We start from the raw sequence: 21,563 nt of genomic DNA on the forward strand, positions 1-21,563 counted from the left end.
TGTTTAGGACTTACCTACCTGAATACTATACCAACAAGGGTTATGCAGATGAAAAAGACTCAAACCCTGCCCACATTAAGCTAACCCTTTTGAAGGAGGAATGTAAACAAAATGAAAAAAATCACTTGTTACAGGGTAAACATTAGAGGGGATGAAATATTTTGGTTCTGCCTAAAGAAAGGTAGCTTTGGAAGAAAAAGGCTTTGCTGGAATTGGAAGGTAGAGATGAGGAAGGCATTCTGGGCAGAAAGCACAGGTCCACAGTGTGATAGGCAAGTGGAAGAGCGTGACCCCTTCAGGGTTTGCACACGGTTTAAAGGGAAAATGGTCGGTGGTTAAAAAAATGGCATTAAACATTGGGAGAGGGTAGATGGTAAAAATTTTTTTTTATAATATTTAAGGAAATTTAAAACTTGTGTTATGTAATGGAGAACAACTTAGGCATTCTATCCAGAGGAGTGATGTGATTATATTTGGGTTCTGGAGAGTAGATTAATGGCTCTGTAGCGGGTGAATTTGAGAGCTGGACATTGTAAGTTTAGATCTCAGATAAGTTTTTATGGAACTATTCATCCTCAAGAATAACGACTGGATCTAAGCCAAGGCAGTGGCAATGAGGCTGGAAAATAAACATTAGATTTAATATCTAGATGAAGATTTGGGGAATATGTGAAGTCACATTAATGTTTAATTTTATTTACAATGGATCTAAGCCACCATCCACTTTAACAGAGGGAGTGCTGTTCTGTAGCCGAGGTGCTTGTCTTTCTCTTGTTAACATGTTTTTTTTCTGACTGTGTGTGTTTATGGGAGCGGCGAAGTTGGGTAGATGTTCACTCTGTAAGCTGTCCTCTTTCTCTTTTACTTCAAACCAATGACGCCTACCCCCTTCTTCTGGCGTATGTTGCCTCAGGCACCCAAACACTGCTGCCAGTTTGCTCGTCTTAGAGCCAAGAATCTGTCACCACCTTGAACACCACAGCTGGCTCTGCTTGCTGCTCCCCTGCCTATGGTGGCCTTGGTGTACGCGCAGGCGTATGGGGATACTCTTCTCTCTCCCTCTGTCTTTGAGTGCTGTTCATGAGTGTGTGTTTGAGAGTATGGGTGTGTCTCTATAAATAGAAGAGAGCAGGCCACATTTTCTCCCCCTGTATTATAAACATCAAAACCTGTCCCAGGTCCAAGGCTTAGAGGCTCTTTAGTGGCACAACTTACACTTAGGCTGTATTTCTCAAGGTTGCTACCTGCTGGCAAATGAATTTGAAAATCCCATTTCAGTGCCCACAGCCTATAGTCCTCAGAAATTCTTGAATTCTTTGCCTCGGGAGGAGCTGAAGTTAGCAAACATCATAGTCAATGGTGAAAGTTTGGAAGCTTTTCCTCTAAGATCAAGAACAAGACAAGGGTGTCCACTCACACCACTCTTATTCAATATAGTACTGGAAGTCCTAGCTAGAGCAACCAGGCAAGACGAAGAAATAAAAGGCATTCAAATTGAAAAGGGTGAAGAAAAATTGTTATTTGCTGATGGTATAATCTTACAGATAGAAAATCTTAAAACCCCACAAAAACAAATGTTGAAACGGATCAATGAATTCAGCAAAACTACAGGAAATACAATCAACATACAGAAATCAGAATCAGTTGCATTTCTATGTACTAACAATGAAACATTTGAAAAAGAAATAAATAAAACTATCCCATTCACAACAGCATCAGCAATTAAAATATTAAGATTAAATGTAACCAAAACAATGAGAGATCTGTATTATAAAACCTATGAGACTCTAATGAGAGTCATTGAAGAGGACACAAATAAATGGGAAGACAGCATTTTCATGGATCAAGATTATTGTTAAAATGTCCATACCTTTATGAAGCATGTATGCATTCAACAAAATCCCTATCAATGTTCCACTGGTATTTTTCACAGAAATTAGATAAAAGAAAGTTCTGAAGTTTGTATGGAACTACATAAGACCACAAATAGCCAAGGAAATCCTGAGAAAGAAGAAAAAGGCTGGAGGCATCACATTTTCTAGTTTCAAACTATATTACAGAATTGTAGTAATCAGTATGGTATGGCACAAACAGACACATAGATCATTGGAACAAAATAGGGGGCCCAGAAATAAACCCACACATATATGGCCAACTAATATTTGACAAAGGAGCCAAGAATTCTCAATGGAATACGCATAGTCTCTTCAACAAGTAGTGTTAGGAAAACTAGATAGTTAATATCCAAACTATTTAAGGTTTGGGTTAATTTAATTTTCTTAAAACTATTTAAGAAACTCTTATAATTCAATTAAAACACACACACACCACCACCACCACCACCACCACCACAACAAAAACATGCACCTGTGTAAGAAGAAGGAGGAGGAGAAGGAGGAAGAGGAGGGCAGAGTAACTGAATGACATTCTTCCAAAGACGTTATCCAAATAGCCAACTAATAAATCATCTGGGAAATGTAAATCGAAACCTCAAAGCCACTGTGGGGTGTTATCTCACACCCATTAGAATGGCTATCATCAGCAAGACAAGAGATGAGGGCTGGCAAGGATCTGGAGAAAAGGGAGTGCTTGTGCACTACTGGTAGGAATGTAAATTGGTGCAGCCACTATGGAAAACAGTACAGAAGTCCATCAAAAATTAAAAATAGAGGGGCCCCTAGGTGGCTCAGTCAATTAAGCATCCCACTCTTTCTTTTTAAGTTTATTCATTTTTGAGAGAGAGAAAGCACAAACGAGTGAGGGGCAGACACTGAATCCAAAGCAGTTTCCAGGCTCTGAGGTGTCAGTACGGTCCAATGTGGGGCTCAAACCCACAAACTGTGAGATCATAACCTGAGCTGAAGTCAGATGCTTAGCCAACTGAGCCACCAAGGCACCCAACAAATCTGCCTCTTGATTTCAGCTGAGGTCATGATCTCACAGTTGTGAGATAGAACACTCCATAGGGCTCTGAGGGCTGAGCATGGAGGCTGCTTAAGATTTTCTCTCTCCCTCTTCCTATGCCCCTCCCCTGCTCTCTTGTGCATGTACTCTCTCTCTCAAAAAAATATTTAAAAAGTCAAAAAAATAGAACTACCGTATGATCCAGCAATTCCACTGTTTGGTATATCCAAAGAAAATGAAAACAGGATATCAAAGGAATATCTGAATTCCCATGTTAATTGAAATAACGTTATAAAAACCAAAATATAGTGTCACCGTTACTTAGATTTGAAAACAACCTAAATGTCCACCAAAAAAATGGAATGGATGAAGAAACTGTGGTATATACATATATAATGGAATGATATTATTCATCCATGAGAAAGAAGGATGTTGCTATTTACAACATGGTTGGGACTTGAAGGCTAAATGGAAATATGTCATTCAGGAAAAGACAAATACTGTATGATGTCACTTATATGTGGGAAAAAAAAAAAGCTGAACTCTTAAAAGCAGACTAGAATGGTAGTTACCAGGGGCTGGGAAGTGGGGCAGTTGAGAAGATATTGATCAAAGAATACAAACTTGCAAATAGACGATTAATGAGTTCTGGAGATACAATGCACATCATAAGATTGTAGCCAACAAAACTGTATCATACATTTCTTTTTTTTTTTTCTTTTTGTATTATGCATTTCAAAGTTTGTAAGAGACTAAAACTTTCATGTTCTTACCATTAAAAAGTGATAATTATGTGAGAGAATAAAGGTGTTAGCTGATACTACAGTGTAATTGTATTACAATATATACATGTGTTAAGTCAACACATTGTACACCATAAACTTACACAATGTTATATGCCAATTATAATTCAAAAATATATATTAGCAAAATACAGACAGTATAAAAAGTTAAAAATGACAGAATTCAGTTTGTCAAGCAATATTAATATATTTATTGCAGGAAGTAATATATCAAACAGAAACAAAAATACATGTGAGTACGTATATTTAAAGCATACATCTCCTATTACTCTTTGTGTTCTGAAAAATAAGAAAATAAATTAAGAGACTAGAACATCTGAAATAATTGAAAATGTAAAAAATAAAAAGAAACAGTTGAACATGTATTTGGCCACTCAAAAAAAACCTTCTTTTTTGACGATTTATTTTTAGTTTGAGAGAGAGAGAGATGGAAAGTAAAAGCTGGGGAAGAGAGAGAGATAGACAGAGAGAATCCTAAGCAGGCTGTGTACTGTTAGTGCAGAGCCCAAAGCGGGGTTCAATCTCATGAACCATGAGATCATGATCTGAGCGAAATCAAATGTCTGACGCTCAACTGACTGAACCACCCAGGTGCCCTATGGCCACTCAGAAAACTGTAATAATGATAAGAATGTAGAGACGTTATAAGACAATTTAATAATAATTTGATAACATTAGGCATGAACTGAAGGAATGTTACACAGTGGTTGTAAACAAAAACTTGATAGTTAGCCTAGACTTTTGGTAGAAAACTTGGAAAAGAGGCGTCTGGGTGGCTCAGTCGATTGAGTGTCCGACTTCAGCTCTGGTCATGATTTCACGGTTTGTGGGTTCCAGCTCTGTGTCGGAATCTGTGCTGACGGCTAGCTCAGAGCCTGGAGCCTGTTTCAGATTCTGTATCTCCCTCTCTCTCTGACCCTACCCTGTGCACGCTGTCTCTCTCTCTCTCAGAAATAAAAAAAAATAAATAAATAAAATGAAAAAAAAAGAAAACTTGGAAAATTACCTATCTTCTCTTTACCGCAGTTTAATTACCATAATGTTAGGTTAATAATAGTCTCTATAGTTTAGAGGTTTTTAATGAGGATCAAATGATTCACCATGAATAAAACAATTAAAACCATTATTAGCATATATATATGTTAAATATATATTAGCCTACAAAATTAAAAAACATACACTTAATTAATACTTGATTAAAATAAAATTAAACTTTAAGTATTATTATTAATTAAAAAGAACACTTGAAAACAATAGATGTGGAATCGCTATATCTATAAAAAAGAAAAAAACAGAGTATTACATGTTATTTTTTACAAAGAAAATAAATGAACTAATTTTCAAATATTAGAAATTAAATGTAAGGAATTCAAATAGAAAATAAGAGAAACTTTTTGTTTGGAGCAGACCAAAATTTCTGCTGATGGGAACTATTTGTAAAAAGGTACATTTTATAAACATGGTAAATGTTTGCCATAGCCTTCTCTGAGAATGGGGGATGTTTTTAGCTAGTTGACAGGATACTGTTTGTCACTGTCAGATATTCCAGTTGAGGATAGAAAATAATGATGATGATGACACCAGTTTTCTGCAGGATGAGTCACTGGTGCAAAGGCAGAACTCATTTATTTGATTTGGGGATTGACAGCTGTGGTGTATCTAAGCCTCCTAAGTAGAAGCATCTGAGGGTATTAAAGAGTGTGAAGAAATTTTTTAACATGCTTCTGGATGGGAGGCAAGGGAGTGAAGCCAGGAGAGTAATGAGAGAATAAAAAAATAAATTGTGCAAAACTGGAGATTATGTTGAGGTATCAGAGCATAATCTTGGAAGAGAAACAAGATTTGAAAAGGAAAGAGACTGGTGTGCTTGAGAGGTGTGTGGATTGTAATCTTTCAGAGATGGCTGCACCCATGTATAATCCAACCCCACATGCTATTTTTAAATGCTAGCTTGATATTCCTCTGTTAGGAGATGTGGGTTCTGTTTCTCCTTTCCTTGAAACTAAGGAAAACGTTGTAATTGCTGGACCAATAGCACAGGGTGGAAGTGATGCTGCCTAAACTCAGAAGCTAACTCACAAAAGGCTTTAATGTCTTCCATTTGGCTTTCTCTTGAGACATACCCTGTGGAAGCCCTGAACTGGGATGTAAGAAGCTCAGCTATTCTGATGTTACCACGCTGGAGTGACCAGTGTGGAGAAACTGTATAAAGACAGAGCTATGTCCATTCCAAGGAGTCCCACCGGTTCAAGCCTTCCCAGTTCAGGGGCCAGACCAGTGATGAAGATGCTTTTGAGTTCTTCCTTCTGAAATAACTTTGACTACAAACTCAGGAGAGTCCTGAGCTAGAACCACACAGGCAAGCCTTCCCAAATTTCAGACCCACAGAAACAGTGATTATTAAACAAATAAGTTAAAGAAATGATGATTAAAGAAATAATTACTGCTTTTAAGACACTGATTTGGGGGTAATTTTTACATTGCATAGATAAAACCAAACTGATGAATTGGAAATGTGGAGGGAAAAAAAGCAGAGAAGGAAAAAATGGGGAAATAAAAGAGGAAAATAATACTCTGCAGGAAAAGCCAATTGGATGACCATTAAAAGGAAAATTTGTTTTGAGCATCTCAGTGATGAAAAGTTCAGATTACATGGAGAGCTTCAGGTTCAGATACCATTAATCTCAGGCTGTATTTGTAGTAATTCACCTATTAGGAAAATATGAGTTGGAAATGAGCTTTACATCAACAGAGAAGCTGAATTTATTTAGAAATCTATAATAGGATGGAATGAATAAAAGCTGTTGGAAACGATTTTGTGATAATTCCATTAAGTAGACCAAGTCCTTTCCAGGAAGAATTAAAGGGAAGTAAACATGATAATCTGCTTAAAATGATAGAACCTGGTAACATTTCCAGTGAGACAGCGGAAAGATGCGGAATACAGAGAAGGAAAAACCAGCAACACCATCACAGCAGGGATGAGAAAGCTAATTCAGGTGGGTGCCTCCAGCTTAGAGACAGAAGCTAGAGGAAACAGCCAGAATTATATTATAGATGTGACTCAAACACACATTTCATTTTTATTTGCAGTCAATAAAAGTGTTTAAGGTGTAGAATAAATATAATCTAATCTCTCCAATCTCTGCCTTGATCAAACATCCCTCTCCAGAAACTTTCCTGATTCTCTGCTTCTCTTTACAGGAAACTTCCTTGAAAGAGGAAATACCTACTGTTAGATACTTTTCTGCTTCTATTTTATCCTGAAAGCACCCTGTCTAGGTTTTGTTTCCCCAAATTCCACAAATACTTCTCTTATTATCAGCACCAGTAATCTCCACATTGCTAAATCAATACTGTCCTAATTTTGCTGGAGCTATTAGTAATGGATCCCTTCTCCTTTACAACATTTCTCCTTGGCTTTGGGGATGCCCTGTTCTCATGGATGTCCTTTCACTTAAGTCGCCATTTCTTCCTACTTCCTCATCATCTTCCCAGCCTCACAGTTCAGTGTTCTTAAGGCATAAATCTAGCCTACCACATAGCTTTCTGCTTTCACATTGATTCCCTGTGGGTTAATCTCCACACAGCAGCAGCTGGGATCCTTTTCTACAAAGCAAATCTACTCAATACTTTCCAATGGTTCCTTATTTTATTCAATTAAAAAAAAATCAAAGTCCATACTGTCAGCCTACAAAGTCCCACCATTGTCTGACCCCATGTCCTAGCACTCCCCACCTTGTTCACTCTGCTCCCAGCTACAGTGTTGTAATAGCTGATCTGTTAACATACCAAGCACTTATCTGTCTCCCTCTGCCTGAAATGTCTCTCCACTTTTTCTGTTGTGTGTCTCACCCTTTCACTTATTTATCCTGTACAAAATACTAATTCTTCTCCCCACAAATCTGGTATTTTGTGTCTCCTTTCTCTTGTTTTATTTTTCTTCTTAGATTTACAGGTACTTGGTGTAGATGTACTTATTTTTTGTTTGTTTGTTTACACTTGTATTCCCCAACTAGCATAGAAGCACCTTGAAGACAGGATCTATGTCTATTTACCTGTCTATAAAAATAGGAACTGTGTCTGGAATGTAGTAGGTGTAAAAGAAATATTTGTTGAATAAGTAAAAGAATATTAGATTAAATAAAGTTTAAATAGTCAACTACTACAGAGACATCAAATGACAGTCTTGATATTTACATATGGACATGGAAAGGTGTTCGTCATGCATTGTTAATGGAACAAACCAAATTGTAGAATGCTTGCAGCATATAATTTTAAATTCTATACAGTGTACTTTTATAATTATGTCTGAAAAAAATTACTGTGCATTTATTTATTTTGAGAGAGAGAGAGAGCACAGGCAGGGGAGGGGTAGAGAGAGAGGGAAAAAGAGAATCCCAAGCAGGCTTTGCACTGTCTGTGCAGAGCCTGATGTGGAGCTCGATCCCATGAACCATGAGATGAGATCATGACCTGAGCTGAAATTGGATGTTTAACCTACTGAGCCACACATGTGCTCCTATGCTTGAAAATTTTTTGAAAGTTGTACATCAAATCTCAACGTAATTTATCTCTGAGAATGAAATTATACATTATTTTTATTTCTTACTTAAAGTTTTGTATAGTTTCTGAATTTTTACCAATGATTGTAGGTTACTTGTATAATTACCAAAGAGAAATCAGTAGTTTCCACATGAAAAAAAAAGGCATTACATGGAAAGCATTTATTATAAGTGCTAGTCATGAAATTTGAGTTATTTGGGTTTCTATTTTTTTTTTAATTTATGAAATGTTATTTTTATTTATTTTTTAGAATCTAATTACAGATCAACTAAAGTCTGGTTAACTTCTTCTTTTTTTTTTTTTTGAGGTTGTATTCTTTATTTTTTTTTTAATTTTTTATTTATTTATTTTTTTTTACAAATAGTTTATTGTCAAATTAGTTTCTACATAACACTCAGGGCTCATCCCCAAAGTGCCCTCCTCCATGGGTTTCTATTTTAAATTTTAGGGTTTGAAAAGCCTGATTAAAAAAAAATTACTAACACTTTAAATCCAAGAAGTGTATGTAGGGTTTTAATGGAAATAGCGGAAAATTTAAAATGGATACTTTAACCATCTTTTTCATATTATTTCCATCTATAACTTATTGATATTTCTGTGTTATCTATGTTTTGAAAAATGATATATAGGTCACATATGGATATATGGATATATGTAAAAAGACCTAAGAAATACAACCAATATAACCAAGTATTTATATTAGTTATCCATAAGTGGTACAATCATTGATTTTTTCCTTGACATTTGCAATCAGAAAAAAATAACAGATGCTATTAACATTTTTTGTACAAATGTATACACAAATATAACAATGATGTGTTAAGAATAATAAATAAATATAAGTAAAACAATTGGAAGAAAATACACCAAATCAGTAAATATCTCTTGGTGACCTAAATATAAATATTTTTATTTGTTATTTTTCAAATACTAAACATAAATACTAAATATTTCACAGTGGAAAACCATTGCCTTGAGAAGGAAAAGAAGGTAATTTCAACAATATAAATCTGTTTCCAGTAGACTTAATAACATAATAAAAATAATGTGTCTCTGGGGCGCCTGGGTGGCTTAGTCGGTTAAGCGTCCGACTTTCGCTTAGGTCATGATCTCGCAGTTCGTGGGTTCGAGCCCCGCGTCGGACTCTGTGCTGACTGCCAGCTCAGAGCCTGGAGCCTGTTTCAGTCTGTATATCCCTCTCTCTCTGACCCTCCCCTGCTCATGCTCTCTCTCTCTCTCTCTCTCCTAGAAATAAATGAAACATTAAAAAAAAAATTTAAAAAATAATGTGTCTCTATATGTTATTATCAGACACCTCCCCATGGGATGTCCAGAGCTTTTCCTCAATATTTCCCTTGGAGAATGAGTCTTATAAAAACTGTCCAGTCTATATTTCAGCAAAAAGCATCCATCCACTACCCTAATCATTCATGTGTCTGGAGGACAATGACTGCACTGTGGATGAACTCATTTCAAAGACTACTATATCCTATAATAAAGGGAAGAACTATATTAAATTTAAATATGATTATGTGGTGCTTTGAGGTGATCTGGTAACAAGTGGTACCCTTTCCACTTAATAATGATAAATTTTCCAAATCAGAAGGCACATAATATCTTTCCACCATGATGATCAGAATGTACAACAGACTCTAATGTTAAGATGAACTGGGAAGCAGAGAGCAGATATGAAGGTAGGAAAAGAAAATTTAAAGAAATTAAGGATATTTTACAACAGTTGGCCTTGATTATGTTTTTAAAGTTCACAAATTCCTGAAAAGCAGGGGCATCTGGGTGGCACAGTCAGATAAGCATCCAACTTTGGCTCAGGTCATGATCTCATAGTTTGTGGGTTCAAGTCCCATGTCCGGCTCTGTGCTGACATTCAGAGCCTGGAGCCTGCTTTGGATTCGGTATCTCCCTCTCTCTTTGCCCCTCTCCCCCACTCATGCTCTGTTTCTCTCTGTCTCAATAATAAATAAACATAAAAAAATTGTTAAAAAAAACCAAATTCCTGAAAATCAGACCCAACTAATAGAAGTTATGGAATAGCTCAAAGCCAGCTACAGAACTACTGCTTTCATATAGTAATATTATCTGCTTTATAAACAAAACTTTCCATGGCATACGTATGACTCTTATGATTAGCCCAATTATATGACACATGCTATTATGTAATTTTAAAATTAGTTGTGTCAAAATCAATAAAACACAAGCATAGAGAGATGTCCAATATAGCTGAAAATGGTAGCACTGTGACCAGATTGGGCTGCTATGATTAAATAGATTAATTCACCCAAAGAAAGCAAGACTATGGCATATACCTCATTTTTACAAACAGCAATATCTGAGGACTATCCTAACCTGATGCCATTAAATATTCAGGTAATATAGAATTCATTATAGAACTAATCCCCAAAATCCAAACTTTTCATCTACCTACTTTCCCCTATTGGCATGCTTACATGAAGTACATATTGTGACTATGAGCTGACTTTCTTTTTATGAATGAATAAACTGACAATATGATTAATTATACTATGATCTTTTTTCATGTTAGTGAACTCTTAAAAGATGAATCCATTCTTGATCCTATTAGACTGAGAGCTAGACCTTGTACAGCAAGAATCTCCCAAGACAATGCTGTCTTGCAGAGCTGTTTTGGTCCTTTTGGAGACAGCCACCTTACCTTCCCTGGTGACACATAGACTACAGGAACTGTTCCTTCATTCTAATGTTTAACTTCTTCGGTTGATAAAATTATATTGTTTTTAGAGCCTCTAATTGTGAGATAAGTGCCTCAGTAAGTGACTCATCCTGTGCTTTTCCTTCCATCTCAAATGGTCACCAGATCCTGTACATTTCCAATCCTTCGTGTACTTTGGATCTATCGTTTCTTCTCTATTGTCATTACTTTTTAGATTATCCATTGCCATATCCCTTCTGAACTACTGAAAGAGCCTCACAACTGGTAATTATCCTTGTTCCAAACCATCCTCTGTAGCATTTCTCAAGCAATTTCTAAAAACATCAACCCAGTTGCTTCCTTTTTAAAATTCACCAACAGCCTCCATTTTCTTTTTGAATATACTCTAGACTCCTTGGTGACTGTGATCTGGCCATTTATCCTTTCTTCTTACTCACCATGAGTTTCAAAGATAATAACCCATCTGAAGTCCCCCAAACATACCTCAGCACTGTCTCTGGACTGTGTCTCACTGTCTTTTCCCAGTCCTGGCTGCCCTGTCCTCCGACTCATAGCCATCTCCTATCAGTCTGTTAGTAAAAGGAGGCCAGTGGGCAGTTCATGAGGAGATGATTAAGTAGGCCACCATGCTGAGTTAATTTTTCTTTTTGGTGAGGATCTCTAGTAAAAGACAGTGAGAGTCTCTTATTATCCCCCAGTGTACTGTATAATGTCTTCCTTTATTACTACGTGTCTTAGAGCCTTATTTATAGGCTTTATAATCAAGGAATTCATCACCAGAAATATATATTCTTTTCAGAGCTGTGAATTTTAGGTTGACTCCTAATCTAAGGCTGACCAGATTTTCTCTATTCTAGATATGAGCATTTTACAAAATATTAAGTGGACAAATATAGAAACAATGCAGGAGTACTTGGGGTGAGGGGGAGTCAAATATCATGAGACAGAAAGTTCCAAAAACAATGTCTTCTAATAAATGTAATATATAGATGTTTCACTGATTTATTATGTTTTTTTCAACAATTTTTTCTTTCTTTTTTATATGTAGTTTCATCTGCACCCTATTTTATCTAATCTGTGAAACTAGGGACGATTCCTCAATTTTGGTTTTGCAGAGAGCTTTGGATATGGTAGGCTTTCAGTAAATGTTGAATAGAAATCATGGTATCCTTTGCCCAGTGAAAAGTTGCAAGGTCTAGAGTATTTCACTTACTGTTATAAGAATGGATTCTTTATGTAAAAAAAAAATGAATGATTAATTTTCATGATCAATGCATTTTGAATAGGATTTCAGGAATCTTTTGATGTCTCAGTGGCAGCTGTGGATGGTGATGGCAAAGGCCAATTAACAGAGCTTGGGGCTTCCAACCTAAAGTTCAGCCCGAGCACCTCTACTTTCTTCTACTTCATTTATTTATTGATAGCATTTAATATAAAACTTGAACACATTTTTAAATCTCACACCCATTATCATTGTAATCTTCTGAAAGTGATATTTTTATTATTTCCTCTCACCTATAAAATGTTCTGATTCAATAGCCAGTTTCCAAGCAATTAAGGGAGTTGAAAGCACTGAGGGTTTTTTTACATTTGATTAAGGTTTATTAATCTGGGGTGTCTATAAATTTGCTAAGGGCAAAGCTGTATTCTATTTTTACTAAACTCTAATTCATATTCGGTACTTCCTGTGTTGTCTTTATCTCCAGTAGAAAATTACACAATTTTTTATATGATGTTGCATTAATAGAAAATAGAAAATACCTCAGATTAGCTTCTGTGGCTCTCAATACACTGAAATTACAGTATTATTGGACCTCCCTGGATTTTGGCATTTACTCTGGTAATAAAGAAGCATATATATTGCTTTCTCACAATTTTTTTAGAAAAATATTTTGGTGAATATATTTCAGTATGATGAATTTCTTTTGTAATTACTTTAAAACAAAATTTGCACCTTTAAAAATATTCTAAGGAGGGAGTTCTATGGAGAAAGGGGACTAGTGACAAAAAATGCTACCAACCAATGCTTTAGAGAGTGCCACAGCTGATCATTATTATGGGATGAGCAGGTGTACTGGCACAGAGGCTTTCCATACGTGAAAGCACTAGACCACAGCAGCTGCACCTGTTTGGCCAAAATTAGTGACATTTACTATGTGCTTTAACATTCAACTTCTGTGTGGCCCTGCCTTCTAGAAAATCATAACCCAATCACCCTCCTTGAAAAGAAGCTGTGTTTTGGTATTCTTATCCTTTGTTCTATTAGTTTATTTTTCTTGTGGCAACCCTGCACTAATTCAGAATTTAGATGTTCCACTGAGATTTATTTCTGTTCCTGTCCAGGTCCCTTCACTTGCTTGTCTAATACCATGACTTTCCTTGGTGATGCACCCCTTTTCTACCATCGGTTTCTGTGGTTAGAATAGGGCCAGTCCCACCTACATCCATGATGAAGATGATCCCTAAGTGGGATCATTTCCACTAGGTGACACTGACTAGCATGGAACACATTGAGCTGATGTGACAAAAATCTGGAATTTTACTAGGGAAAGAGTCACATTTCCTGCTCTGGCTTCAAAGAGAGAAGGCTGCGTGCCAAGGGTGAAGGCCCTCCTTCTCTTTGGAGAAAGAAGCTGCCTGAGAATAGAGTGGACACAGAAGTTAACAAATAAGAGATAGGAGAGGAAACCCTCAAGCCCCAGAATAAGGTTAAAACATGCCTGAAATCAATTCTACCCCTGGGCTATTCAAAAATGGGAGCTGGTTAAGGAGGTCATCAAGAAGCCCTGACCTCCATTTGACCTGAGAACTGAAAGTAGGCGGTAGGAGGCTTTTCACTCCTCCCCGTCCTTGGAATGCAATGGAGGTTAGATCACCACTCCCACCCTGTGCGCCATTCCAAGGATGCGGGTCTCAGGGTCTCAGAGAGGACTGTGCTATTGAGATCCTCTGGACTGTAGACAGGACTGAACCCAGGTAAGGCCTTTGTGTAAACTGTGAGATTCTGGCAGGTGAAGGGGAGATCTATTCATCTTAAGGCTGCTGAAGACAAGCCTCATGTGTAAGTTCCCTTGCTTATTAAACCCGCCACCTGCCCATCTGCAGTGCCCTTGCCTCTTCCTTGGGCTCTCCTTGCCATCCATGTCCAGGGGAAGTTTGTGAAGCAACAGAGCCACTGAATCTCTCTCTAGCTTTAGCCATTTTAAATGGCTTATATGACAAAGAATAATGATCTCAGTAAAGTTTATAATATAAACTTAGTAACTCAGTGCCTTTAAAAGGAAATAATTGAATAATTTTATGAAGTCATTCTTTTGTTAAATAAGCCACTGAGTGTAGTATAACTGGCATTGGTTGATCTCTGGGATATAAGCCCCATACGCATACTTGATGTATACAGCAACCATGGATACAATGAGAACATTTTACAGAGGAGTAAATATAAACAATTTCCAATATGAAGTCATTTACCTACATTAATAGAGAAAAACAGTGTTACAATTTCAGTTTGTTGGACTCTCAAGTCTGCGTTTCTCCATTATGCATTCTGAAACCAAAATATGTTATAAATTCTCCCTAGCATAAAATAAATATGGACAATTGGAATCAATACTTGTTCCATTGAGGACACAAAATGCTTCTGTCTCATCTCAAGATAGTAGCTTCTTCACACCTCTATTTTCTTTATTTCTTGCGGACACAGCATTATATATTTCCAAGCATCCATTACAGAAAGGTCTCAGATGTTTTAAAAGTGGAAGTTTGATGATTTAGGTTCTTGTGAGCAAGAACACATTGAAAATACAGGATCATTCTAATCCCTCTGGACTGCTATAACAGTCTGGTCATTTATAAACCACAGATACTTATTTTCACATTTCTGGAGACTAGAAGTCCAACATCAAGGCTCCAGCATGGCCACATTCTCACAAAGGCCCTCTTCCCAGTTTATAGCTGGTAACTTCCTGCTGTGTCCTCACTGGTGGAAGGCGCAAGGGATCTCTCTGGAGCCTCATTCATCATGGTTCCACCCTGACAACTTAAGCACCTCCCCAAGAGTCTACCAATGAATATAATCATTTTGGGGTTTAGAATGTCAACATATAAATTTGTAGGGAGACATAAATATTCAGACCATAGCAATGCCTCTTATAGATGCTGAAACACAATCATCAAGTGATTGCAAGTGGCTTACGTTTCCCGTGGAGCAGGGAATTTCTGCATCGCTGCAAGAAGTCATTTCTTACACTGACACTGTGTCTGTTGTGACTGGGTGACTGCAGCTGCAGCACTACAACGTGAAAGCATGCTGCAGTATGTGGCACACATAGGGAACACCTCTTGTTTGTGAAGATGAAGCACACCAGCTTGATCTTGGTGGAACCTGCATCCCCCATACATTCGCCTAGGCTACGTATCACTTTTCTCCTTTCCCATATTCTCAGATGACCTAAAATTGCCATCATGGGGTTAATTAATGAAGTGCAAACTGAGGATACTCCAGTCTGTAGGAAACCTGGGGGTTATAGTTGAGAAGCTTTTACACAGTTTAGTATTCTACTGGAAGGAAAAAAAGAAAACAAAACACCTTTCTCATGAATGTGCTGGGCATGAATCATTTCTTAGTATCTGGCTTGTGGGTTTTCTTGGAAGCATAATATCCGAGATTAGTATGCTCAGAAGAAAATAATTGAATTTGGACGTAATTAGGAAAGTTCACAGCTCAGGAAAGATTGGTGAGGAGATGGTGACAGAGGAAGCTCACTTGAATCAGTAATGCTTTCAGGAAGCAAGGGGAGAAGCTGAAGCCTTATCTGCGTGGTTACTGTTAAGAAGGATGTTGCAGTTAACACGTCTGCCTTTCTTGCAGGTGAATAACTCCAGGTTGTCCAGCATGATGGTCTTCATTTTCCTTGGTAAGTGATTCATGCTCCTAGTTTACTTGGATTCATAGCACCGTTTCTTCATGAACTGAATGCTGTCTTATCTGACTTAACTGTTGATTAAGCGAATGTACTTGTAACATGAAGTCTCAATTACCAATGGATACATTGGTATACAACAATTAACATGGTTTATTACTTTCTCAAAAATGTACACTTACTCTTTTATAAACTCTGGAGAAAATGCACAATGCAGGGATTGCATTAATCTCTCAGGTTGTTTCTATTTTATTGTATAGGATAATCCAGTTATTTTGAATTATTTCTTAGGATTTATGGAATTCACATAGATAGTAGAGCCTTTGAGAAATGAAACCTTCCAGTATCTATTTACAAGTTATATGATGGAAAATTTCAAATTATCTATTTGAAAATTTATCTATTTTCTTTGAAAGTGAATTAAATGATATTAATTTAAAGTATTCAATTCCATGACTTTTACAGTGTTCATATTTACTAAAGAGGAGTCATTTCATACAATAAAACAACTTAACATACCATCAGATGCTTCACATATTAGTTTTTGTTAGCTAGAGATGAGGTTTGGAATAATTCCTCTTGTGTTGGATAGTGTGAAGGTATCCTAAAGTACTGGTGGAAAAGAATTAATTTATACTTAAAGTAGAATCCATGAAGATCTATTTGCTATATGTATCATCGGAGAAGCTGTCCTATTTTCTTCAGAATTTAGTAGAATCTATAAAATAAATTCAGGAAAAAATAGTTATGATTATAGCTGAATATTAATATTCCATTCACTAAAACAGAGCCATTATTTTTTTTACACTAATAGATATTAGTGAGTAAAAAGTACTTGTGGGCAATAAAACAAAGAAGTTTATTCCAAATTATGTTGAACATAAATCAAGTCAAAAAAGGGGAGAAGGAATGGAATATTTTATATAATTCCAGTTTTTCTTTAGTTTTACTATTAGTTATTTACTATGCCAAAATTTTGCTTCTTGGATTTATTTTAACACTATTTCCTTATTTCTATTCTTGATTATAAAGAAAACTCTAGGAGATTTTAATTTTGTAGATAAGACAGCAATATAACAGAACACATAAAATATGTTACAACCTCATTATGGCTCCAGTTGAAAAAGCAAGGAGGGCCTCTTGTTTTCAAGTTTCCCTTCTAAATTAATTTGACACTAGGTTGCATGAAGAAGAAAATGATTTCTAACACTCTTTGGGTCAAAGCTATACTGTCTGGTAGGCTTAATATAGATTAAGATACTTGTTTAATAGCATCTAAATAGGTCTTAAGATGTGGGAAAGTTCTATAGCCAGAGAAATATAGGACATGGTGAATTTTTAAAATAGAACATGTCATATAATAAGACTTAAGAGGGGATATTAAGTGCAGCATTTTTTATCTTGTTATTTTAAAACAAGCCTTATTTTTCACTGAGCATTTCAAGAGAATCCTTGAAAACTCCTGGGTTAAATACATGGCCACAAATCATAGTAAGGAGTGACTGAGATTTTGGCAAGTTAAAGTTATTTTCATTCTTGTTGGCCAGATCACTGAGATAGTTTTCCTAGTAAATTTAGTATTTTATCCTATTGGAGGGTGTGGAAAATCATATAAAGTAAACAATCAAGTGGAACTTAAAATTTTAAAATATGGAAGAAAATGAAACAGATTTGAGAAAGATAATATGTAGAATTTATTAACCATCACTAGACAGAGGCACTGGTAATGTTTTGATGATGTATTCAGGATACTATCATGTATAACTCCTGAAGGAGCTATTCACAAGACACAATGATCAATGTCAAATAAAATTACAGTTTCTTTCTTTTTTTTAATGTTTATTTATTTTTGATAGGGAGAGAGAGAGAAGGAGGAGGAGCACGAGTAGAAGAGGGGCAGTGAGGGAGGGAGACATAGAATCCGAAGCAGGCTCCAGGCTCCTAGCTGTCAGCACAGAGCTCAATAGAGGGCTCAAACCTAAAAACTGTGAGATCATGACCTGAGCTAAAGTCAGTTGCTCAATCAACTGAGCCACCGTAGCACCCCCATAAAATTCCAGTTTCCTATGAGTTGAATTTCTGACATAAAATACTTCAGGGTCTTTGGAAAGCTGGATTCAAACAAGTAACTTTGGGCCAGAATCGAAGGGGCTCTCTTTCTCTTTCTCTAGACTTGCTAACCTAGGACAGGATTTTGGTTAAATGAGTTTAACAAATGAACACATGACAGAACAGAAGGCTGATATGTCAATTTTTACTCCAGCCCTCAACAAGAAAAATGTGACTGAGCCACACTCTTGGGCCTAATCTCCAAATGCAGTGACCCAGCAAGTAGTACATATGATCCATCCAATGAGTTGTCTTGGATTCTCCTTAGGAGAAGAGGTTTGAAAAGAGGTAAGATAAAGAAAAGATTTTAGGCTTTACTTGAAGCCCATAACTCTGCTTTGTCATAGGTGATACATAATTAACATCATCTTTTTAAAAGTTCAATCAATTTGACTTTAAGACCTAGTTTGAGATCTCCTGATTATAATTAATATATTGTCTCTGTAACTGGATTGCTATTGCCATATTTTTCTATGGATTGATTCAACAAGTATCACTTGGCATGCTTGCAGAATCATTTCAACTAATTTGCATAATATGATAAATTAGCATTGCTACTTTTTTGATATTTTTAGAAAATTTACTGGAAACTTTTCTATCCAACATAACTTGTAAATATCTGGAAGGTATTATTTTTATTATAGTATCAGCTACTTATTTATAACTTGTTCTTTTTTCTTTTAAGTTTATTTTGAGAGAGGCAGACAGCATGAATGGGGGAGGAGCAGAGAGAGAGAGGAAGAGAGAGAATCCCAAGCAGGTTCCATGCTGTCAGCACAGAGCCCAACACAGTGTTCCATCTCACAAACTGCAAAATCACAACCTGAGCTGAAATCAAGAGTCTTATGCTTAACCCACTGAGCCATCTAGGCACCCTTATAATTCATTCTTAAATAACTATTCAAGTTAGTGTAAGGCAACATATATACATAATGTCTCATTGTGTTTGATGATGAGGATAAGATTATGAATTACTTCCAGTGTCTGCCCAGTAAAACCCTAGAACCCCATGGTGGAGACAATCATATAAATACATATTTTCATTACAGAGCAGTAAAGATATGGTTGGGGAAATCCCAATATTCTAGTTAAATAAATGAGAGGCATTAAATCAATTTGGATATAAGAAGAGGGTATTGAATTCAGGGAAGGATTCCATAAAAGGTAATGATTGTGTTGAGTGTTAAAGGACCAAAAAAAAAAAAAAAAAAAGTTTTCAGGAGATAAAAAGGAGTACCTATTAATGAGTGTACAGTAAATACTCAGATATACAAGATAGCATGGAGCATCTGGGAAACAGTAAATGCTCAAGGATGTCTAGATTGCATGTAATAAGGAGTATAAGAGCTATGCTATGAGGAATCATCCAAGGGATGAAGCAGAGAAATGGCAGGACCAGAATGGTACAGTAGGCAGTTTAGGGGGTGTAAAGAACTCATGTGAGTATGATGAAACTGGAGGCAAATTGACTAATTGATGAGTTGGTCAAATATTCAAAATAAGAGTCAAGGAACTATGCACAAATGGATATAAGAGAGTGAAGTTGAGGATAAAAAAGGAGTCTGTAATGAATCCATGGCTTCTAGTGTGGGTGCTTCTGAGAACAGTGAAATTGACAAAGTAGGGCTGTCCACCAGGAAGTGGTGATGATAAAAAAGATTCTATAGTCTTGAAATGTGTCTAGAACACATTGGTTGACATAACAACAAATATAACTGGAATACTGAAAATAATGGGGTTGAATTATACTTTAGAGAATCATCAATCTAGAGATTTTAGTTAAAACCATTAAAATACATGGGATTGTACATAGAGGGTATAAAATGAGAATGGGAAGCATGTGAGGATAGACAATAAGCTAAAAATAGAGTTCAGCAGAAAAAGACAAGGATCATGGGAAGAGGCCTAACTATGGTCAGAAAATGTCAAATGAGTAAGTATCGAGAGAACTAGAAGAGCTGGTTGCCAAAGGTTGAGAGAGTTTTAAAAACAAAATAGCAACAAAATGTGCAATGATAAAAGTAGGCAAGATAAAGTGTTAAAACTATTAAGGTTGATATCATGGAGATGATTAGGGCAGTTTAGAGAGCAGTTTCAATAGAGCAATAGTCTTAAGAATATAAATTGAGGAATAAATATGCACCAAACAAAAGCACAAATCTAGACTCTTCATTTAAGAATCTTATAAAGTAGAAATACTGATCTATAGATAGAAGGGAGGTTAAGATCCATTCCAATCTTGTAATAATTTTATCAGATTATATTTTCCATACCACTGTTCTTTATCATCAATAACTTAGTTTTGAGGTAAATAACTGCCATATGGTCATATTGCAAACGTGTCCTTGTTGTTTTTGTTCTGTTGTTGTTATTTCAGCTATGGTGTTATGCTTGGAAAATGAATCCACTTCCCAAACCACTGATTGCACATATTTAAGACAGCAATGCCTAAGTGATATAAATGGATGTAAATATGCATGGAGAAAAATGGAAGATTCATGCAATGTTTCAGGTAAAATACATTCTTTAATTTTTTAAGTTTATTTACTTATTTAGTTTTGTGAGAGAGAGAGAAAGAAAGGGAGGGGGAGAGGAAGGGGCAGAACGAGAGGGAGAGAGAGTGAGAATTCCAAGCAGGCTCTGCACTGTCAGTACAGAGCCCCTGCAGGGTTCAAACCCATGAACCATGAGGTCATGACCAGAGCTGAAGTCACACCCTTAACCAACTGAGCCATGTAAGCATCCCAATAAAATACATTATTTAAAACACACACAATTGATTTCTTTTTTACTGAGATAAAAATAGGATTTGATATTTTCTTTCACTGCCCTGGGAACTGAGTTAGCTTTGCTCTAAACACCTTACTCAAACTTAATATTTATGTGATTTACCTTCAATTGCTTATTAGTGAATGTAGTAACAAGAACTCAAGAGTCTTAATGTGCTGTGGGGAAGTTTATGAAAGATTTCAATTTTTTTTTTACTTATCTCACCATGTACAATATTATAATTATATGCATGCTTGTCAGAAGCATGGCAAAAATTTTTCAAATGCATTTTGCTTATATATTAATATGTCAATAATAAAATAGGAAAAACAACATTTGTGATGATCAAAAGCATTGTTATTTATTCGCATGTGTATAATGTACATTTTTATATTCTTGCAACAGATATGCTGTCTTCCATTCCATCTGTGTCAAGAACAATTTAAAATATATTTTTATTTTTAACATTTCCTACATTCCAAACATTTGAGGAGAGTCCCAAGAGGTAGAGAATGTGAAGATGGGAGGATACTGTTACTTGTTTAAAAGAAAAGAAAACCTACTGAATATATCAATTAGTTGAATAAATATTGTATGGACCATTATAGTAGGACTCCATTCACTAATTATAGATAAATTGATTACATAGTGAGGCATTACCTTAATACTATTATCACAAACAATTCAAAAATTGTATTCTAATATAATTTATCAACCTGTATAATGGATATTATAAGATCATAAAAAGCTAATAAACTTTCTGGAATATTCAGTACAAAAAGT

At 36.0% G+C, this 21,563-nt stretch overlaps 1 protein-coding gene across 1 annotated transcript in view; it reads left to right on the top strand.

Moving 5' to 3' along the window:
- Positions 1–15,874: 15,874 nt before the first annotated feature.
- The window catches only part of GFRAL (GDNF family receptor alpha like), a 53,258-nt gene continuing 47,569 nt past the window's right edge, over positions 15,875–21,563 (top strand). Inside the window, exons 1-2 of the mRNA XM_039244308.1 lie at positions 15,875–15,896; positions 20,389–20,523. Of these exons, the coding sequence (XP_039100239.1) occupies positions 15,875–15,896; positions 20,389–20,523 (157 nt within the window). The remainder of the gene's footprint in view (positions 15,897–20,388; positions 20,524–21,563) is intronic.

The sequence above is a fragment of the Hyaena hyaena genome, unplaced genomic scaffold, assembly GCF_003009895.1.
Source record: "Hyaena hyaena isolate Hyena2069 unplaced genomic scaffold, ASM300989v1 scaffold_242, whole genome shotgun sequence".
NCBI classification, from domain to species: domain Eukaryota; kingdom Metazoa; phylum Chordata; class Mammalia; order Carnivora; family Hyaenidae; genus Hyaena; species Hyaena hyaena.